The sequence below is a fragment of the Erigeron canadensis genome, chromosome 4, assembly GCF_010389155.1.
Source record: "Erigeron canadensis isolate Cc75 chromosome 4, C_canadensis_v1, whole genome shotgun sequence".
In the NCBI taxonomy this organism is placed as follows: domain Eukaryota; kingdom Viridiplantae; phylum Streptophyta; class Magnoliopsida; order Asterales; family Asteraceae; genus Erigeron; species Erigeron canadensis.
The window spans coordinates 5,249,589-5,267,688 of record NC_057764.1 but is presented as its reverse complement, the minus strand read 5'-3'; the positions used below and the strand labels follow the sequence as shown (position 1 = coordinate 5,267,688).

Genomic DNA, 18,100 nt, shown 5'->3' with positions numbered 1-18,100 from the left:
GGTTACTACTCAACGTACTAGTGAATTAGTGATATAGAAATGCTTGTTTAATATAAACTTCAAATTACAAGAAATATTGAGCTCTGAAACAAATCAAATCTGCATGCGTTGTGTAAATCAGTATAGATGTAAATATATCCATTCACATGGGTATATATTTGACAAATGAGAATAATAATAATATATATATATGTTCCGACATCGGTCCCATATCTTTGTGTCCGCCCTTCTTATCTTATTTAAAGATAAAACTGTTGGAATAAACATGATTCGATTCGAGTGATAAAACATACTCAATCGTTCTGTGTAACCTGTAAGAACATTAAAACATAATTGCTATTGATTTCGGGTTCCCATAACAAGGTGATTGAGTAATAATGGGATGATAGATTTGACTGGAACATGATGCACGAATTTAGATAGGATAGACACACGAAAATTAGGGTATTAAGTGTATAGGGATTCACCTTAACTTAGGGTTAATTACCCTCTATTTATAATGAGAGTAATTACACATTCAACCCTTCTGGTGTTTAATGTGTGTACCATTAGTCCTCTTAGTAACAATCACCTAATGGGAAACCCTATACTACGTCTCTAAGAGTAAATACGTCCGTCATATATTTACTTAGACATAGGGATTTCAGTTATCGTCAATTATCATATCAGGAATGATACATGATTAGTGACGGTCACACTAACGTGGTTCCAACATTGCGGGATATGGGCTACATGAATAATCGTTAATGAATGTAATAAGTGATGTATGTTCGGAGATGGTTGTGGGATATGGGCTACAAACATCAGAGTGAATTATTTCCAACAAGTTGGAACTTCTAGTGGCTCCTTTCTTAATCCCTTAAGACATTGAATACATGTTTCAAAATCACAAAAGTCAAGAAAATGTAATATTCCATCCTTTCTGAGTCATATCATGCAAACTCGTGAGATGTGGCCAAGATGTTTATGCCACATTATGGAGGAATTCTCTAATTATTTAGGTGGTTTTGTCTTTGTTTTAGTTATGTCATCAATATTATTAGACAACAAAGACTGTGACACATTATGATCTAGTTCTAACTGAAACAACAATCCATCAAAGAAATTATGACCAAAAAATTCATTATTATGAGTAATGGCAATCTCGTCGTAACCATGAATTAATACATAACTTTCAAGGTGTTAGACTAGAAAAAAATAGACACAATGTTTCGAGAAATTCTCGGTACACATAAGGTATCGACATATGTAAATCATAAGTCTCCATGGTTTCGACATATAAGAGATCAACCCTTCCAACTCTAAGCTTTCTTTGGTCATTTGATAACTTCTGAATTGTATGGAATGCTTATGTTGAGTTAATCACATGAACCATAGAACTAGAATCACTCACAAATGTATTAGAAGATATATTAAACATAAAAGAATCAAATATTACATGAAATAAGTTACCTTTCTTAGATAGCAGTTCCTTGAAATTAAGGCAATCTGGGCACAATGAGAATTTGCAGTTAGGATTGCTAGTCAAGGACTCAAAGCTAGAGGCAGTAGCACCATGATTATCCTTTTGAACTGTAATTGTAGCCTTATTACTATTATATCTTTCCTCTTAATGGAATTAGCAGTGGTAGTAAGGTGAACACTTTAGGTTGGCCCAACTTAAGACGAACATTTTCTTGCACACACATTGCATTTAGTTCACTCATCGACCATTTATCCTTCATAGCGCTAAAGTTAATTTTGAAGGTGTCAAAATGAGCATGCAATGAGGTCATTAGAAAATGCACAAGAAAATTGTCAAAGACTTCCATTTTAGGACTCTTAAGCTTATGAGTCATGTTAGTCATCTTTATTATGTGTTCACAAATACTGCTATTTCCTTTATTCTTAAGCTATTTGCATACGCTTTATACATTCCCTCAGATACTTTAATTGATAAAGTTCCTGACTATAATTAGTGACAAGTGATTCGCCCTATCCCACTTTTTTAAAATTCGCTTTCTGAGCTGCGAAAAAGTTAGCAGTAATAGCAGTTGGTTCATTATAGCGAATGACATAGTCAATGGCTAGCATCTCCAGAGTTAGAGGTAATTAATCTTTTCATGAAGCAAAGTTTGGATCAATAAGTGGCTCAATGCCTAAGTTAGGTACTATAGTGAAAATAAGGAGGATATAAATTTAGGATACAAGTAATAGAAGATTAATAAAGTAATGCCTAAAACTAAGGGCAATAAGATTATAGTGACATAATTAGCTATCTAAGGCAGACTAAGCAATATCTATAAACTAATAGAACTAAAGTAATGCCTAAACTTAACTAAGGGCTAATAATAATGTTCCTCATAATTAGATATCTAAGGCTTATTAAGTAGGGATTAATTTCCTGGAATGTAACTATCTTTGACCGAATGTCTATAGTAGGAAAAAACTAAAGTTATGTGTATTGTATGTAAGCAACTTGAAAAAATGTTTATTGTATGTAAGAAAACATACGTGACAACCATATACAGGTGCCACTTGTCAGATTTTAATTTTTGAAACGAAATTCTTACATACAATAAACATTATTTCAAAGTTGTTTACATACAATACACACAATTTTAGTTATATCCTACTATAGACATTCGTTCAAAGTTTCTTACATTCGAGGAATCTAATCCCTATTAAGTAATGTCTCTAATAATGAAACTAACGTAATGCCTAAAATACGTAAGAGGCTAAAATAATGTTCCTAAGAATAATGAGACTAAGACCATTATATTAATGAAGCCAGTGATAAGTAAACCTATTGTAAACACCAAAACAATAAGTTAACATAAGGCTCTACTTAGAATTTACATCACCTTTAGGTAGAAGTAACTAATATCTAAGTACAAATGAGCATTAGGGTCATGCAACACAACGCTTATCTTTTGACCTTTGGGCACAAAATCAAGAATCGTGTATATTATGCATGAAGATAATCCTTTTTAGCACACAAAGAATATTGAATCATCTTTGAGCAGAATCAATATACTAAGTGTTCATTATGCCAAAAGGAAAAGAACGATAGCACCCTAAGAATCACATTTGACCTTTGGGCACAAATGATAAAACCATGTACATTAGTGCGAAGCCCCCACACACTACGGGGGTCCGGGGGCAGCGCCCGTGGGAGCGGGATCCAAGGGGCGGCAACCCCTGGTTGGGATCGAGCTGCCAGGTCAGCGTGACCACAAATTTTCACCCTTAAAGTCCTATGGCAAAAATGTCTTAGAAAAATTATTTTTGAAAAATTAGAGACAAATTCAACCACAAAATTATAGGGTAAAATAGTAAGCACAAACTCATTCATCAGCTAAAACCATCTTCAAGATAATACGAACATAAGTAATAACTTGTGATAACATAAGCACGAAGACATCAATTAGTCGTGACGACATAAGCACGAAGATATCTGTAAGCATGAGGATATCATAAAGTCGTGCTGCACGAAGTTGTCATTAACTCGTGATGACGTAAGCACGAAGTTGTCATTAGTTCGTGTATGAAATTAAGCTGAAGTTCGTGAGATGACATAAGCGCAAAGAGGATATAAGGGCGAAGATGACGTAAGCGCGAACATAAGCAGAAGGCATGATGACGTCAGCACGAAGATGACATCAGCGCGAGGATGACGTCAGCGCGAAGTGAACATTAGTCTATGATGACGTCAGCACGAAGCTGACGGCAGCGCGAGAATGACGTCAGCGCGAAGTAGGCTTTAGTCCGTGATGACGTCAGCACGAAGTTCGTGTGACGTCAGCACGAAGTTCGTCTTCTGCAGTTTTTAAAATTGCGAAATTCATCAAATTCGAACTGAATCACGACTGATTGTTCGTAACGAGGCTCTGATACCACATGTTTGAATAAACATGATTCGATTCGAGTGATAAAACATCCCCAATCGTCCTGTGGAACCTGTTAGAGCATAAAGCATAATTGCTTTTGATTTCGGGTTCCCATAACAAGGTGATTGAATAATAATGGGATAATAGATTTGGCTGGAACATGATGCACGAATTTAGAGAGGATATACACACGAAAATTAGGGTATTATGTGTATAGGGATTCACCGTAACTTAGGGTTAATTACCCTCTATTTATAATGAGAGTAATTACACATTCAACCCTTTAGTATTCACACATTCAACCCTTCTGGTGTTTAATGTGTGTATCATTAGTCCTCTTAGTTACAATCACCTAATGGGAAACCCTATACTACGTCTCTAAGAGTAAATACGTCCATCATATATTTACTTAAACACAGGGATTTTAGTTATCGTCAATTATCATATTAGGAATGATACATGATCAGTGACGGTCACACTAACGTGGTTCTAACAAAAACATCTGTATTTATCAAAAACTGCTGATGAATTAGTAGGGTTCTTAGAAAAATGTTGCGTTCGCAAATTCTTCAAAGTCTTTCTTATCTATTCATTAGCGCACAACTATCTGTACGAAGTGTTGATGACCTTTAAGCTATATCTTCAAGTTGTCATCTAGACTTGAAGATTTATTCCGCAAATCTTTAAGGTCTCTTCCATTAGCTTCTTTCTTCGACTTCAGCTAATTTTTATCTTTCGTTAATACTTGATGATACTAATTTCTACTGATAAAATGTACTTAGTAATATGTTTTAATTAATTAAATTTTAAGTTTGTTTTTGGGACTAAAAAACATAATTTCTAATTATATGAGTTTTAATAATTATAATAAGTATGGATATCTATATTACTAAGTACTAACTAATAAAAGTTAATTTTAATTCAATTGTGGTATTTAAAATAAAACATCATTTAAATAAAACTCTATAATGTAATGTCTTAATCGTCTTAGTTATATCGATAAATATATATAAATAAATAACTATACTTTGAAGTCTCTCTTATCTGTGTGCCAGGAGAAATGTGACTAGCTAGCTTATTAGAAGATCTATTTTGAATATAATCGTGTTTGCAATCGTTTAGAACTTAAGTAGTGTATGAAATGTAAAGTGTTTGTTAACACTTGCAATTTACAATGTATCATAAGAGGCCTGTTACAAAATGATTACAATATATATATACCACACATTTGCAATTGTTTTCATCTATATTTCATCCCCGATTCCCTTTCCCGACCTAAGATGTTGATTTTCAATTCGTACATATATATAGCTAGTAGAACTCTCTTGATTATTGTTAAGTATAATAGTTAAACAGCACATTTAAGATGCACATATCTATATCTTTTTTAATTAATTTGTTAGGTAAAGATTTGTTAGTACGTGTTACACGTATCTACTATATATCTACATGCATATGATTTATCTTAACACATTTAAAAGTGCAACCAACCCAACTATAAGAAAAAGTTGCATATATAAATGAAATGTAAAGTAGTTGAGAAGCATGCATGGGGTGGCTTTGGTTCATGGGCGAAGTGAGACGCATTTCGGTCGCACGTCTTTCTGCATCACGGACATTATTATATCACGTCATGTTAGAGTGAGAGATTTTACTTACCTTTTATATAGAGAAAAAACGTATTTACGATTGTTTAGAATGGAACTCAAAGTTTTTAAAAAAATCATTTATTAATTCAGCCCCAGCCATAAATGTAGAAAATGAAATTTGGATAAATCTTAGCTCCAAAGGTCAAAAACCCTACCAATTAATGCGCCACCAATCACATTGATCAATAGTAAACACCCCGACCTCGAGATATAGAGGTTATCGGTTTGATTCTCATCTCATGCAAAGTTTGGAGTACCTTTTCTAACATTTAGGTAGAAAATGAAAGCAGTCTCACTACTTAGGTAGAGATAAGGTCTCCCTACATCTTACCTTCCTCCATTCACCGTCGAGGTATTAGGTGCAAAACTCGCGAAATGCGGCACTGAGCGGTTTCTTTATTATTTATAAAATCTGTGAGTTATACGCGAATATGAGAAGCTCAAGTATACATTTTCTTAACCGATCTTTAATTATCATATTTCTAACAAGTATCCAAAGTTTTTATATCTTGTAAGTAAATGCAATACGGTACGTCTTAAAACATTAAAAATGTTTCAAAGCACAATAAAAAGATAATTCAATATTAAAACAAATTTCTTGTAAAAAGAAATAATAAGGAAATATGTGTACATTCACGTTAACAAAAACATTAAAACACAGTAAAGCATTGATTGATGTGATGAAGTACGTATATCACTTGTTGTTTAAATGGCAAACATAATGTTAATAATTTAAATTCAATCATGTGGCATCCGTGCAATGCGGTGATGGTCGTGTGACGGTGGTTTGATAGTGTCAGTGATGGCTGGTGATTACGAATAATGTAGATTGATGTAAATGTAAAAATGATGGTGAAATTATTTTCAAAAATAAAAGTTAAGAATATAAATTATTAAATTAAAAGTTTAAGGTACAATAAATTCTTTGATCCATTGGGGGTTTTGTTGTTCTTACTCCGTTCTAAAACTGGAGTAAAGGTGAGTTGTTATTAAAACATAAAATACATTAAACATACAAAGAAGAAGTAGTAGATGATGTGCTAAGCGCCTAAGCTAATATAACCAAGGTATTCTATTTTGATACTTTTTAAGAGAACAGCACAGAAATACATATTAGGAGACGCAATTTTAATTATTTGCGATGAATGGTGCAATTAATGGTTGATGCATGGAGTTGAAATTGACCATCCTTTGCTTCCGACTGACCAAATAGTACTATTCACAATGACATGCATCTAGAGGTTTCTTAGACTTGTCGAGAGCAAGAGTAACCTTATATTGGAAAGCAAGTTTACCAATCATTAGTTGAGTTAAAAATCGTTCTAAAAGCTATCTAGTAGCTTGGCCATTGCCTAATACCAAATAAATTGATCCGTCCATAAATTAACACATTCCTGTTTGTCGTCCTAAACATAAATTCCCGATCGACTACGTAGATAATATCACTCAAATTAAAGATAAATTATTTAATTCTTTGGCACCTTGCCAAAAACTTCGTTTTCCTTATTAATATAATCTGTCTGTTTTTAAAAATTAAAAAAATAATTAACTTGGGTTTACATATAATACCTTTAAGTTTCTCAAGGAACTTATATTGTTGGGAAAGTGATAAATCTACATCAAATTTTAACCATCTATATTAAATGTATATATTATACTGTACGGTGTACAATTGTATAAAACATTTATTGTTGTAAATGGCTAGATTTATCCCTTCGATCCCATATTGTTGTGCTTCTTAATTATTATGTAGTTATTATAGCCAAACAATGAAAGGTAGACACTATCTTTAGTATTTTTAGAATAATGCTCCGTATCAAAATACTCATAATAAAAGTTATATTAATTTATTTAATATTATAGATAAATGTCAACACTGATACTCTTTGAATTTAAAGGTCAAACTACACTAACGATCCAACGGTCCATATTTATAAGGGTTGTCTATATAAACCACTTGAGTTTTATTTGTAGCATCAAGCAAGGTCAGTAGTTATGGCAACAAATAATGCTAACCAAGTGGTACTGACTGATGAAGAAGAAGGCTTCTCTGGTGGGAATAAGGTCCAACCCTTTTCACTAACCACACCAAGGCAAGTCCCAAATTAATGTTCCATATATATTACCAAAGATATATATTTATTAATTATACATTTCTCCAATGCTAATGCTAACCATATACATTTTAATCCATGTTTTTGCAGGAATGAGCCATGGGAAATTGATCATGAAAAGAAAAATAAATCTCTTACTTTGGGAGAAAGGTTGGGTTTGGAGGATCTTTATTCCTTAAATGTAAGTATGAAAGTCTTTTTTGTGTCTAATGTCTTTGATACTATATAATTGTATAATGAAAAATATTTAGTATGACACAAGTACAAATCTATTTGTTCTTGTATATGTATTTGACATAATCGTATTAATTCAATTCCATATATAGGTTTGGCGGGCGTCCGTGGGAGAGTTACTTGGGACAGCGGTTCTAGTGTTCATGATAGATACTATAGTCATTTCATCATTTGATTCAAAAATTGAAACACCTACCCTTTTATTATCAATACTTGTTGCCATCACCATCACTATCCTTCTCATCGCGGTTTTCCCTATCTCGGGGGGCCACATGAACCCTGTCATATCATTTTCAGCCGCTCTTGTGGGACTCATTTCGCTTTCTCGTGCATTTATCTACATAGTTGCACAATGTGTTGGTGGTCTACTAGGGGCACTAGCACTACAAGCTGTTGTGAGTAAAGAAATTTCTCAAGGTTTTTCACTTGGAGGGTGTACCCTCACAATTATTGCACCTGGCCCAAACGGGCCAGTTGTTTCAGGGATTGAAACAAGCCAAGCTTTTTGGCTTGAGATTATATGTACATTCATCTTTCTTTTTGCTTCAATTTGGTTAGCTTATGATCATCGACAAGCCAAGGCTTTAGGCCACATTGTGGTGCTTTCAATCGTCGGAATCATTTTGGGGCTTCTCGTCTTCATTTCAACAAGTTTAACAGGAAAAAAAGGATATGCTGGGGCAGGAATGAATCCAGCAAGATGTTTGGGACCAGCCATGATTAGAGGAGGTCATTTATGGCATGGTCATTGGGTTTTTTGGGTTGGTCCTAGTATTGCTTGCATGGCTTTTTACATTTACACGAAGATCATTCCAAGTAATCATTTCCATGCTAATGGTTTCAGGCATGATTTCTTCAATGTATTGAGAGCATTGGCTTGACTCAATATATTTATATATGCTGCAAAATAAAATGTAGATATAGATATAAATTCTAAGGATTTCTAGGTACTGTTGTGTGGTCGATCAATTTTTTTCTCCCTTTCTAGCTTTAAGTCGTGATTGTTTGAAGTTATGTAATACCATAGTATGCAATTTGTAAAATTCAAGAAAAGTTGATTTTTCTAATTAATTAAGAGTAATTTACAGACATGTATACTTTGGACTGAGGATAACTATAGTAAACGAATTGAATCGAACTGAACAAACATAAATGAGACTTTGATCATGTTCATTATGCTGACTTAATTGGTGAACCAGAAGCTAGTCCAACTGGCCAGTGGCATCCCAGGTTTTACCTAAAGTCTTGAGTTCGATCCTTAGGGATGGCAATGCTGGAATAAACATAGTTTGATTCAAGGGAAAATACTCACCAGATGATCCCGTAGAACTTGTAAAAGCATTAAACATGTTTGCCATTGATTTCGGGTTCCCAAAACAAGGTGATTAAATAATGATGAGACGAGTAATTCAGCTGTGATGTTATGTACGAATTAGAGAGAGGAAAACACACGAAAATTAGGGTATTGTATGTGTAGAGATTAACCTTAACTTAGGGTTAATTATCCTTTATTTATAATGAGAGTAATTATACATTCAACCCTATTTACACATTCAACCCTTTTGGTGTTTAATGTGTGTACCATTAGTCCTCTTAGTTACACCCATCATATATTTACTTAGACATAGGGATTTCATTATCGTCAATTGTCATATCAGGAATGATAAACGATCAGTGACGGTCACAATAACGTGGTTCCAACATTCTCCCATTTCACCGAACGCTCATTTATCTATGAGTATTCAAATAAGTTCCGGAATAATCCTCATTTTGTTTTAAACCGAAATCATAGCTAATAAGTACAGTCGTAGAGAAGAACATCAACTCAGGACCCCCACTAGTCAAACTATGACTCAAATTTAAAACTAATAAGCAATGATCAATTGACTAAGACAAATTTTGTTACAATAATGTCAATACACCAATACGAGTACTCAAAGTGTAATTAATAGACAAACAAAATTTGAATAAGGAGGAAAATTTCATAACAATAAAACTAATGACCAAATAAGTACAATATGCTATTAAATTAAATTAAGTCTTTAGTAAGCCCAATCTTCGACACGTATCCTACGAAGACACTAGGACGAAGACCTTTGGTCATCGGATCCGCTAGCATATCATTCGTACTTATGTACTCAATACAAAGAACATTTTCCTCAACCCGTTCGCGTACAAACAGATACTTTGTATCGAGATACAGCCCAGAGCCAGTTGAACTGTTATTGTTCGAGAAAGTTATGGCAGCTGAGTTATCACAGTAAAGCTTCAATGGTCTAGAAATGGAGTTGACGATCTTGAGTCCACTGATAAGATTCCTAATCAACATCCCATGGAAAGTAGCATTATAAACGGCAATATATTCAGCCATCATGGTGGACGTTGCAGTCAGTTTCTGCTTATGACTCCGCCAAGAGATAGGTCCGCTAGCTAACATGAAAATATACCCAGAAGTAGATTTCTTATCTTCTTTGCTTTAGGCAAAATCGGAATCAGAATAGCCTACTACTTCTAGATTGTCACTTCTTCTATACGTTAGTTTGTAGTCTTTGGTCCCTTGCAGATATCGTAAAACTTTCTTAGCCGCTTTCCAGTGTGCTAATCCGGGATTAGATAAGTAACGCCCAAGCATACTGGCAATGTAAGCGATATCTGGATGAGTACAGACCTGAGCGTACATAATGCACCCAACTACTGATGAGTAAGGTATCATCCTCGTTTGCTCATTTTCAATCTCAGTGCTCGGACTTTGGAAAGTTCCGAATACGTCTCCTTTAACTACTGGAGCTACAGTTGGTGCGCAATATTGCATGCTATAGCGTTCTAAAATCCTTTCAATATAGACCCTTTGAGAAAGACCTAAAATACCATTATGCCTATCCCGATGTATTTCAATACCTATAACATAAGAGGCATCACCGAGATCTTTCATGTCAAATTTCGGCGAAAGCATCCATTTCGACTCATGCAACATATCCAAGTTGTTACTTGCTAGTAGAATATCATCTACATACAAAACAAGGATTATAAAGTTACTCCCACTGACCTTGAGATAGGTGCATTGATCCACTTTATTCTTTATGAAGTCTTGTTCTTTAATGACTTCATCAAACTTAAGGTACCATTGTCTTGATGCTTGCTTCAACCCGAATATGGATTTCTTTAGCTTGCAAACCATGTGCTCTTTACCCTTTGGAATGAATCCTTTAGGTTGCAGCATGTATACGTTTTCTTGCAAGTCTCCATTTAAGAAAGCTGTTTTGACATCCATCTGATGTAACTCAAGATCAAAGTGAGCTACTAATGCCATAACGATCCTAAAAGAGTCTTTACGAGACACAGGAGAAAAGATCTCTTGATAATCAATTCCTGCCTTCTGAGTATAACCTTTTGCAACCAATGTGGTCTTATAGCGTTTGACGTTTCCTTTCGGGTCTAATTTGGTTTTAAAGACCCATTTACAACCGACAGTTGTGGATCCTTCAGGAAGTTCAACCAATTCCCAAACGTCATTATGCTTCATGGAATTAAGCTCGTCAATCATGGCTTCATTCCACTGAGTGGATTGGTCACTATTAGTGGCTTCTCGATAGGAAGTAGGATCAATAAGTTGTCCAACGTCCTCAACTTCAGCGAGATAAGTTATGAAGTCATCAAAATTAGTGGTCCTACGTGACCTCGATGATCTCCTGAGTTGATTTTTGGGATTTTCTGAAGATGCTTCAACATTAGCGGTCTCATTATTAGCATTAGGAGGAGTTGGATCAGTGACATTCGGAGCACCGTTCTGTACAAGAGGAATTATCGGAGGAGTAATAATAGCCGACGAATCGTTTCCCCCCGCTTCTTGTACTTCTCGCAAATCGAAGTTATGATTTGACGTGCTCCCACTGATCTCTGAGTTCTCTAGGAACGTGGCATGCTGCGTATCAGTGATGCGAGTAGTGTGGGTAGGACAGTAAAAACGATAACCTTTTGAGTGATCCGGATAACCAACAATGAAACATGTAATAGTCTTAGGATCAAGTTTCTTTAAGTTAGGGTTATAGACTTTAGCTTCAGCAGGACAACCCCATACTTTCATATATTTAAGACTCGGTTTCTTTCCTGTCCAGATTTCATGAGGAGCTATAGGGACAGATTTTGAAGGAACTCTATTGAGTGTATGAAAGGCTGTTTTTAAGGCCTCAGTCCAAAGGAAAGTAGGTAAGTTAGTGTTAGCAAGCATATTTCTCACCATGTCCATTAGGGTTCTATTTCTCCTTTCAGCAACACCATTTTGTTGAGGAGAACCAGGCATGGTGTATTGGTTAATTATGCCATGATCCTTACAAAAGTCATGGAAAGGACCAGCGGCTTGACCAACATCAGTATGTCTGCCATAATACTCACCACCTTTGTCTGATCTTACAATTTTTATTTTACGTTCAAGTTGGTTTTCAACCAAAGTTTTAAAATCAATAAAAGTTTGCAAAGATTCACACTTTTCCTTAATCAAATAAAGGTGCATATAACGTGAATAATCATCAATAATGTAATGGAAACGGGATAGGGGCCACTAATATCAGTATGAATTATTTCCAACAAGCTGGAACTTCTGGTGGCTCCTTTCTTATTCCCTTTAGCCATTTTGCCTTTGAGGCAATGGATACATGTTTCAAAATCACTAAAGTCAAGAGAAGGTAAGACTCCATCCTTTACGAGTCTTGTCATGCGATCTCGTGAGATGTGGCCAAGACGTTTATGCCACAACATGGAGGAATTCTCTTGCTGCTTAGGTGATTTTGTCTTTGTTTTAATTATATCATCAACATTAAAAGATAACAAAGATTGTGAGAAATTATGATCTAGTTCTAATTTATACAGTAATCCATCCAAGAAACCACGACCAAGAAATTCATTATTAAGAGTAATAGTAATCTTGCCAAAACCATGAATTATTACAAAACCTTCAATGTCTAGTCTAGAAATAGATACGAGGTTTCGAGTAATCCTCGGTACATATAAGGTATCTACTAATCTAATACACTTTCCAGTGCTCATATGTAAAACATAAGTTCCCATGGCTTCGACATCTAAAAGATCACCGCCTCCAACTCTAAGTTTTCTTTTGCCCTTTGGTAGCTTCTGGATTGTATGGAATCCATGCATTGAGTTAGTCACATGAACCATAGAACCAGAGTCACCCCACCATGTATTAACAGGAACATCAGTCGTAAAAGAATCAAATATTACATAAAGTACGTTACCTTTTTTAGATAGCCATTCCTTGAACTTAGGGCAATCTTTCTGAATATGCCATTGAGTACGACAGAACTTTCATTTGATGTTCAAGACATTAGAGCTAGAGGCAACTGCACCAGGACTGATCTTTGAAGCTTTCTTTCCAGTTTTGTTACTGTTGTTACCCTTCCTCTTCTTAGAATTAGCAGTGGTAGTAAAGTGAACAGCTTCAGGTTTCTCGAGCTTAATGTGATCCTTTTCTTGTTGACACATTGCAATCAGTTCACTCATCTTCCATTTATCCTTCTGAGCATTATAGTTAATCTTGAAGGGATCAAATTGAGCAGGCAATGATGTCATTATGAAATGCACAAGAAAATTATCAGAGACTTCCATTTCAAGAGTCTTAAGCTTGTTTGCCATATCACTCATTTTCATTATGTGTTCACGGACACCGCTACTTCCATCATATTTCGGAGTAAGCATCTTGAGCATTAAGCTGCTTGCATGCGCTTTAGACGATCCCTTGAAGTAATCTTCAACGGATTTGAGATAAGTTTTGACTTTGTTAGACTTAGGGATAGCTCCTCGAAGACCAAGGGGAATGGAGCTCTTAATCGTCATACGTGACAAGCGATTCGCCTTATCCCACTTCTGAAACGATGCTCTCTGTTCTGCAGTAGAGTTCTCAGTAATAGCAGCAGGTTCATCATTACGAATGGCATAGTCAAGGTCAAAATACCCCAGAGTAAGATCTAATTGATCTTTCCAAGCAGTGTAGTTTGCACTGGTAAGTGGCTAAATGCCAAGAGTAGGTGCTACAGTGGAAATAAGGAGGATATAAATTTATGATACAAGTAATAGAAAATTAATAAATTAATGCCTAAAACTAAGGGCAATAAGATTATAGTGACACGATTAGCTATCTAAGGCAGACTAAACAATATCTATAAGACTAAGGGAACTAAAGTAATGCCTAAAACTAACTAAGGGCTAATTTTAATGTTCCTACAAGTAACATAATTAGATATCTAAGGCTTTATTAAGTAATGTCTCTAAAAGTAATGGAACTAACGTAATGCCTAAAATACGTAAGAGGCTAAAGTAATGTTCCTAAAAGTAAGAGACTAAGACCATTATACTAATGAAGCTAGTGATAAGTAAACCTATTGTAAACACCAAAACAATAAGTTAACATAAGGCTCTACTTAGATTTTATATCACCTTTGAGCAGAAGTAACTAATATCTAAGTACAAATGAGCATTAGGTCATGCAACACAACGCTTATCTTTTGACCTTTGGGCACAAAATTAAGAATCGTGTAGATTATGCATGAAAAAATGTTCCTTTAAGCACACAAAGAATATTAAATTACCTTTGGACAGAATCAATACACTAAGTGTTCGTTATGCAAAAGGAAAAGAACACAACATGAGTTTACATTTGACCTTTGGGCACAAATGATAAAATCATGTACATTAGTGCGAAGCCCCCACACACTACGGGGGTCCGGAGGCAGCGCCCCTGGGAGCAGGGTCCAAGGGGTCCAAGTGCTATGGTAAAAATGTCTCAGAAAAAATTATTTTCGAAAAGTAATAGACAAATTTAGCCACAAAGTTATAAGGTAAAATAGTAAGTACGAACACATTCATCAGCTAAAACATCTTTAGTTTAACACGAACTTAAGTTATAACTCGTGAGTAAGTAAGCATGAAGTATGTAGTAAGTTCGTGATAATGTAAGCACGAAGACATCCTTAAGTCGTGATAACGTCAGGACGAGAATGTATGAAGTTCGTGATGATGTCAGCGCGAAGTTGGCATAAGCTCATGATGACGTAAGCACGAGTTCGCGTATGAATATAGCTGAAGTTCGTGTGATGATGTAAGGGCGAAGAGGTGCAGAAACTATGATGACGTCAGCACGAGGATGAACATAAGTTCGTGATGACGTCAGCACGAAGTTCGTGTGATGTCAGCACGAAGTTCTTCGATTCTGCACTTTCTGAGCTCGCGAAAACCCTCGAAATCGAACCAAAAACATGATAGGACTTTGTAGCGTGGCTCTGATACCACATGTTGGAATAAACATGGTTTGATTCAAGGAAAAATACTCACCAGATGATCCCGTGGAACCTGTAAAGGCATTAAACATGTTTGTCATTGATTTCGGGTTTTCAAAACAAGGTGATTAAGTAGTGATGAGATGAGTAATTCGGCTGTGATGTTATGCACGAATTAGAGAGAAGAAAACACACGAAAATTAGGGTATTTTATGTGTAGAGATTAACCTTAACTTAGGGTTAATTGCCCTCTATTTATAATGAGAGTAATTACACATTCAACCCTTTCGTATTTACACATTCAACCCTTTTGGTGTTTAATGTGTGTACCATTAGTTCTCTTAGTTACAATCACCTAATGGGAACCCTATACTATGTCTCTAATAGTAAATACGTCCATCATATATTTACTTAGACATAGGAATTTCGTTATCGTTAATTGTCATATCAGGAATGATAAACGATCAGTGACGGTCACACTAACGTGGTTCAAACATGCAAGTCTTGGATTTTTTCCTCCGAATACTTGTAACGGCCCATGGTCAACATTTCGTTGTCCAGGGTACGTGCAAGGCTTCACCATTATACAGTGTGGTTTCCCTGATGTCGCATACCGACTGAATGTTCGAAAAAAAAAAGTTGATGAACCTATCACAAATTAACAAATTGATGATACGTTCATTTAATAAAAAAAAAATTTTTTTGCTTATATTCATTCGTTTGTATATGTAGTCATATATAAATAAAAATAAAGGAAAAAAAATGAAAACAAACAAACAGATATGGATACAAATGAACATAACTGAATGAAAACTAGCTAATATATTGCTAGAAGCATTACGGCTGCAATTTAAACATTACAAAATATTTAAAACTAAAGGGTTAAGTGCTACGAGATGTAATTTACTATAACCGAATGTCTATTGTGTGTACAAACTATCAGAACTTCTATTGTATGCACCAACTTAATAAAAATGTTCAAATTATGTAACTAACCATGGCCAGCCAATCAAAAACTTGTACGTGACAGCTCATATGGGGTGCCACGTATACTAATTACATGATTTACACATTTTTACTAAGTTCGTACATACAATAGAGGTTCTAATAGTTTGTGCACACAATATACATTCGGTCATAGTTAATTACATTTCGTAACACTTAACCCAAAACTAAAAAGGTTATATGGCTTGTTTAATTGTGATCTTAAAGCTTTTTAAGACATTCAAGAAGTTTATCATAAAAGAAAATTCAATGATCATTTTTATGAACATAAATTCAAAAAAATAAACATTGATAGACGTACAAAAAACAAATTAAAAAAATGAGCTGAGACCAAGATATATGTTATTGTTCTTTCGTTAATTGACGAGCAAATCGTTTTTCTTTATGTTTGTTCATTTAAGAGAACCAACATGTGTTTGCTGTTTATCTAATCAAGAGAGCCAACATTAATAATAGCTTCTCGCCAAATGTTTGAGGTTTTCCAAATATTTAGTTCTACGTGATTTTCATTAATCATTACCAAGATCGATGATTGTTTGGCCGATGCCTATAGTAAGAAGTTTTATTTTTTTTAAAGGTTTTTATCCGTCAGTTATATAGCGTGATATTACTTGAGATTTTCTTTAACACTCTTTCTGCTTGTAAAAATAATTTATTAAAACTATTTCACCACATCATCATCAATTATTTTATAATTTCTTATAGTTTAAACACAAACTTAAAAACACACTTTTGTTATTAATAAAAACAAGCATCACATTAAAATATAAAAACATTACAACACATAAAAAACAATTTACAATGATAATTACGATATTTAAAAAAAACGTATTGTTAAATGAAGCCCTAAGGGCTTTCGTTAAGGTGCATTAATTAGTTGTACACTTATCATAAAATTCAGGGGGTAAGCCTTTAATATGGAAATGCACAATTTTTTTATGCACATTAAGTGAAACCTTAAGGGCTTTGTTTAACATTTTCTTTAAAAAAAACTACACGTCCTAAATGTGTAAAAAAAATAAATTCCGATACTTCCAAATAAACACTACCAATCCTTAACATTATAAACATAGATAAAAATCTATAAATCCTACAACCCAATGTAACTTCCTTGAATATTGAAATAGTGTGGGTTGTACCATACTAGAAACCTGACTTCGTCTGCCGTTTTGTTTAGGTCGATCTCTCCTTGCCACATTTCGACGAGAAAATCACGTAGTGCACATTATAGCAGATTATGTTGTCCATTTTGCTAAGCTTGTCTTGTAATAGCTCACGTAAAGCGTTTCATGGTTGGTACATCTACGTCCCAGAGCTAATGTTTATATATCTTGTTTCCAGCTATCTTTCTGCGTCACTAGTCTCCTCATCACTTCCAATAAGTCGTCTTGAGTGTTGGCGTTGTTTAGCATGTGAAGCTACATCAAGTCTTGACTTTCTAATTACTTACTATAATAAAGCAAATGGATATAAATAGTAATTTTTGTCTTTACCTGTCTTTATGAAATAAATAAAACATATGTAAAATGTAAACAAAAGATTCAGTTTGGTTAAGTGGTAAAGACTTTCCCCGTTAAAATTGTTTTCAAAATTTACATTTTTAACCCATAAAACTTTCATATATAATCCTAAAATTTTATATTTGAATAGATTGATACATACTTTTAAAAAACTTTCATATATAACCCCTGAAATTTTATATTTGAATACATTTATATATGTATACTTTTTTTTTTGTTGTTGTTTTCTTTGATTTTATACAAAATCAATGTAAGTAACATATTTTTGTTTAAACATAACTTTTTCCTTGATAATTTTTTTAATAGTATTTGTTCTTAAATTTTTAATTTTGGGTTTTTTTTAATATCTATTTTGCAATATTTTGAGTTTTTAACATTTGTTAGTTATAAATTATTTTTTTTGTATTTTGATATCTTTTTTTA

The 18,100-nt window shown here is 34.3% G+C and overlaps 2 protein-coding genes across 2 annotated transcripts; one reads left to right on the top strand and one right to left on the bottom strand.

Moving 5' to 3' along the window:
* Positions 1-7,508: 7,508 nt before the first annotated feature.
* On the top strand, positions 7,509-8,937 carry LOC122596134 (aquaporin-5-like). Its single transcript, XM_043768657.1, has 3 exons — positions 7,509-7,611; positions 7,723-7,813; positions 7,959-8,937. The coding sequence occupies exons 1-3, from the start codon at positions 7,514-7,516 to the stop codon at positions 8,745-8,747; spliced, it is 978 nt and encodes a 325-aa protein (XP_043624592.1). The 5' UTR covers positions 7,509-7,513; the 3' UTR covers positions 8,748-8,937.
* A 4,248-nt stretch (positions 8,938-13,185) lies between these two features.
* On the bottom strand, positions 13,186-15,735 carry LOC122596874. Its single transcript, XM_043769519.1, has 2 exons — positions 15,679-15,735; positions 13,186-13,887 (listed from the first exon to the last, which is right to left on the bottom strand). The coding sequence occupies exons 1-2, from the start codon at positions 15,733-15,735 to the stop codon at positions 13,186-13,188; spliced, it is 759 nt and encodes a 252-aa protein (XP_043625454.1).
* Between the last annotated feature and the right edge of the window lie 2,365 nt (positions 15,736-18,100).

Coding starts and splice junctions, on each gene's coding strand:
- LOC122596874 (XM_043769519.1), bottom strand. CDS start 15,735: ATGGTGAAGCCTTGCACGTACCCTGGACAACGAAATGTTGACCATGGG. Junction 13,888..15,678: donor TTGACCATGGGCCGTTACAA/GTATTCGGAGGA, acceptor CTTGGCATTTAG/CCACTTACCAGTGCAAACTA.
- LOC122596134 (XM_043768657.1), top strand. CDS start 7,514: ATGGCAACAAATAATGCTAACCAAGTGGTACTGACTGATGAAGAAGAA. Junction 7,612..7,722: donor TTTTCACTAACCACACCAAG/GCAAGTCCCAAA, acceptor ATGTTTTTGCAG/GAATGAGCCATGGGAAATTG. Junction 7,814..7,958: donor AGGATCTTTATTCCTTAAAT/GTAAGTATGAAA, acceptor TTCCATATATAG/GTTTGGCGGGCGTCCGTGGG.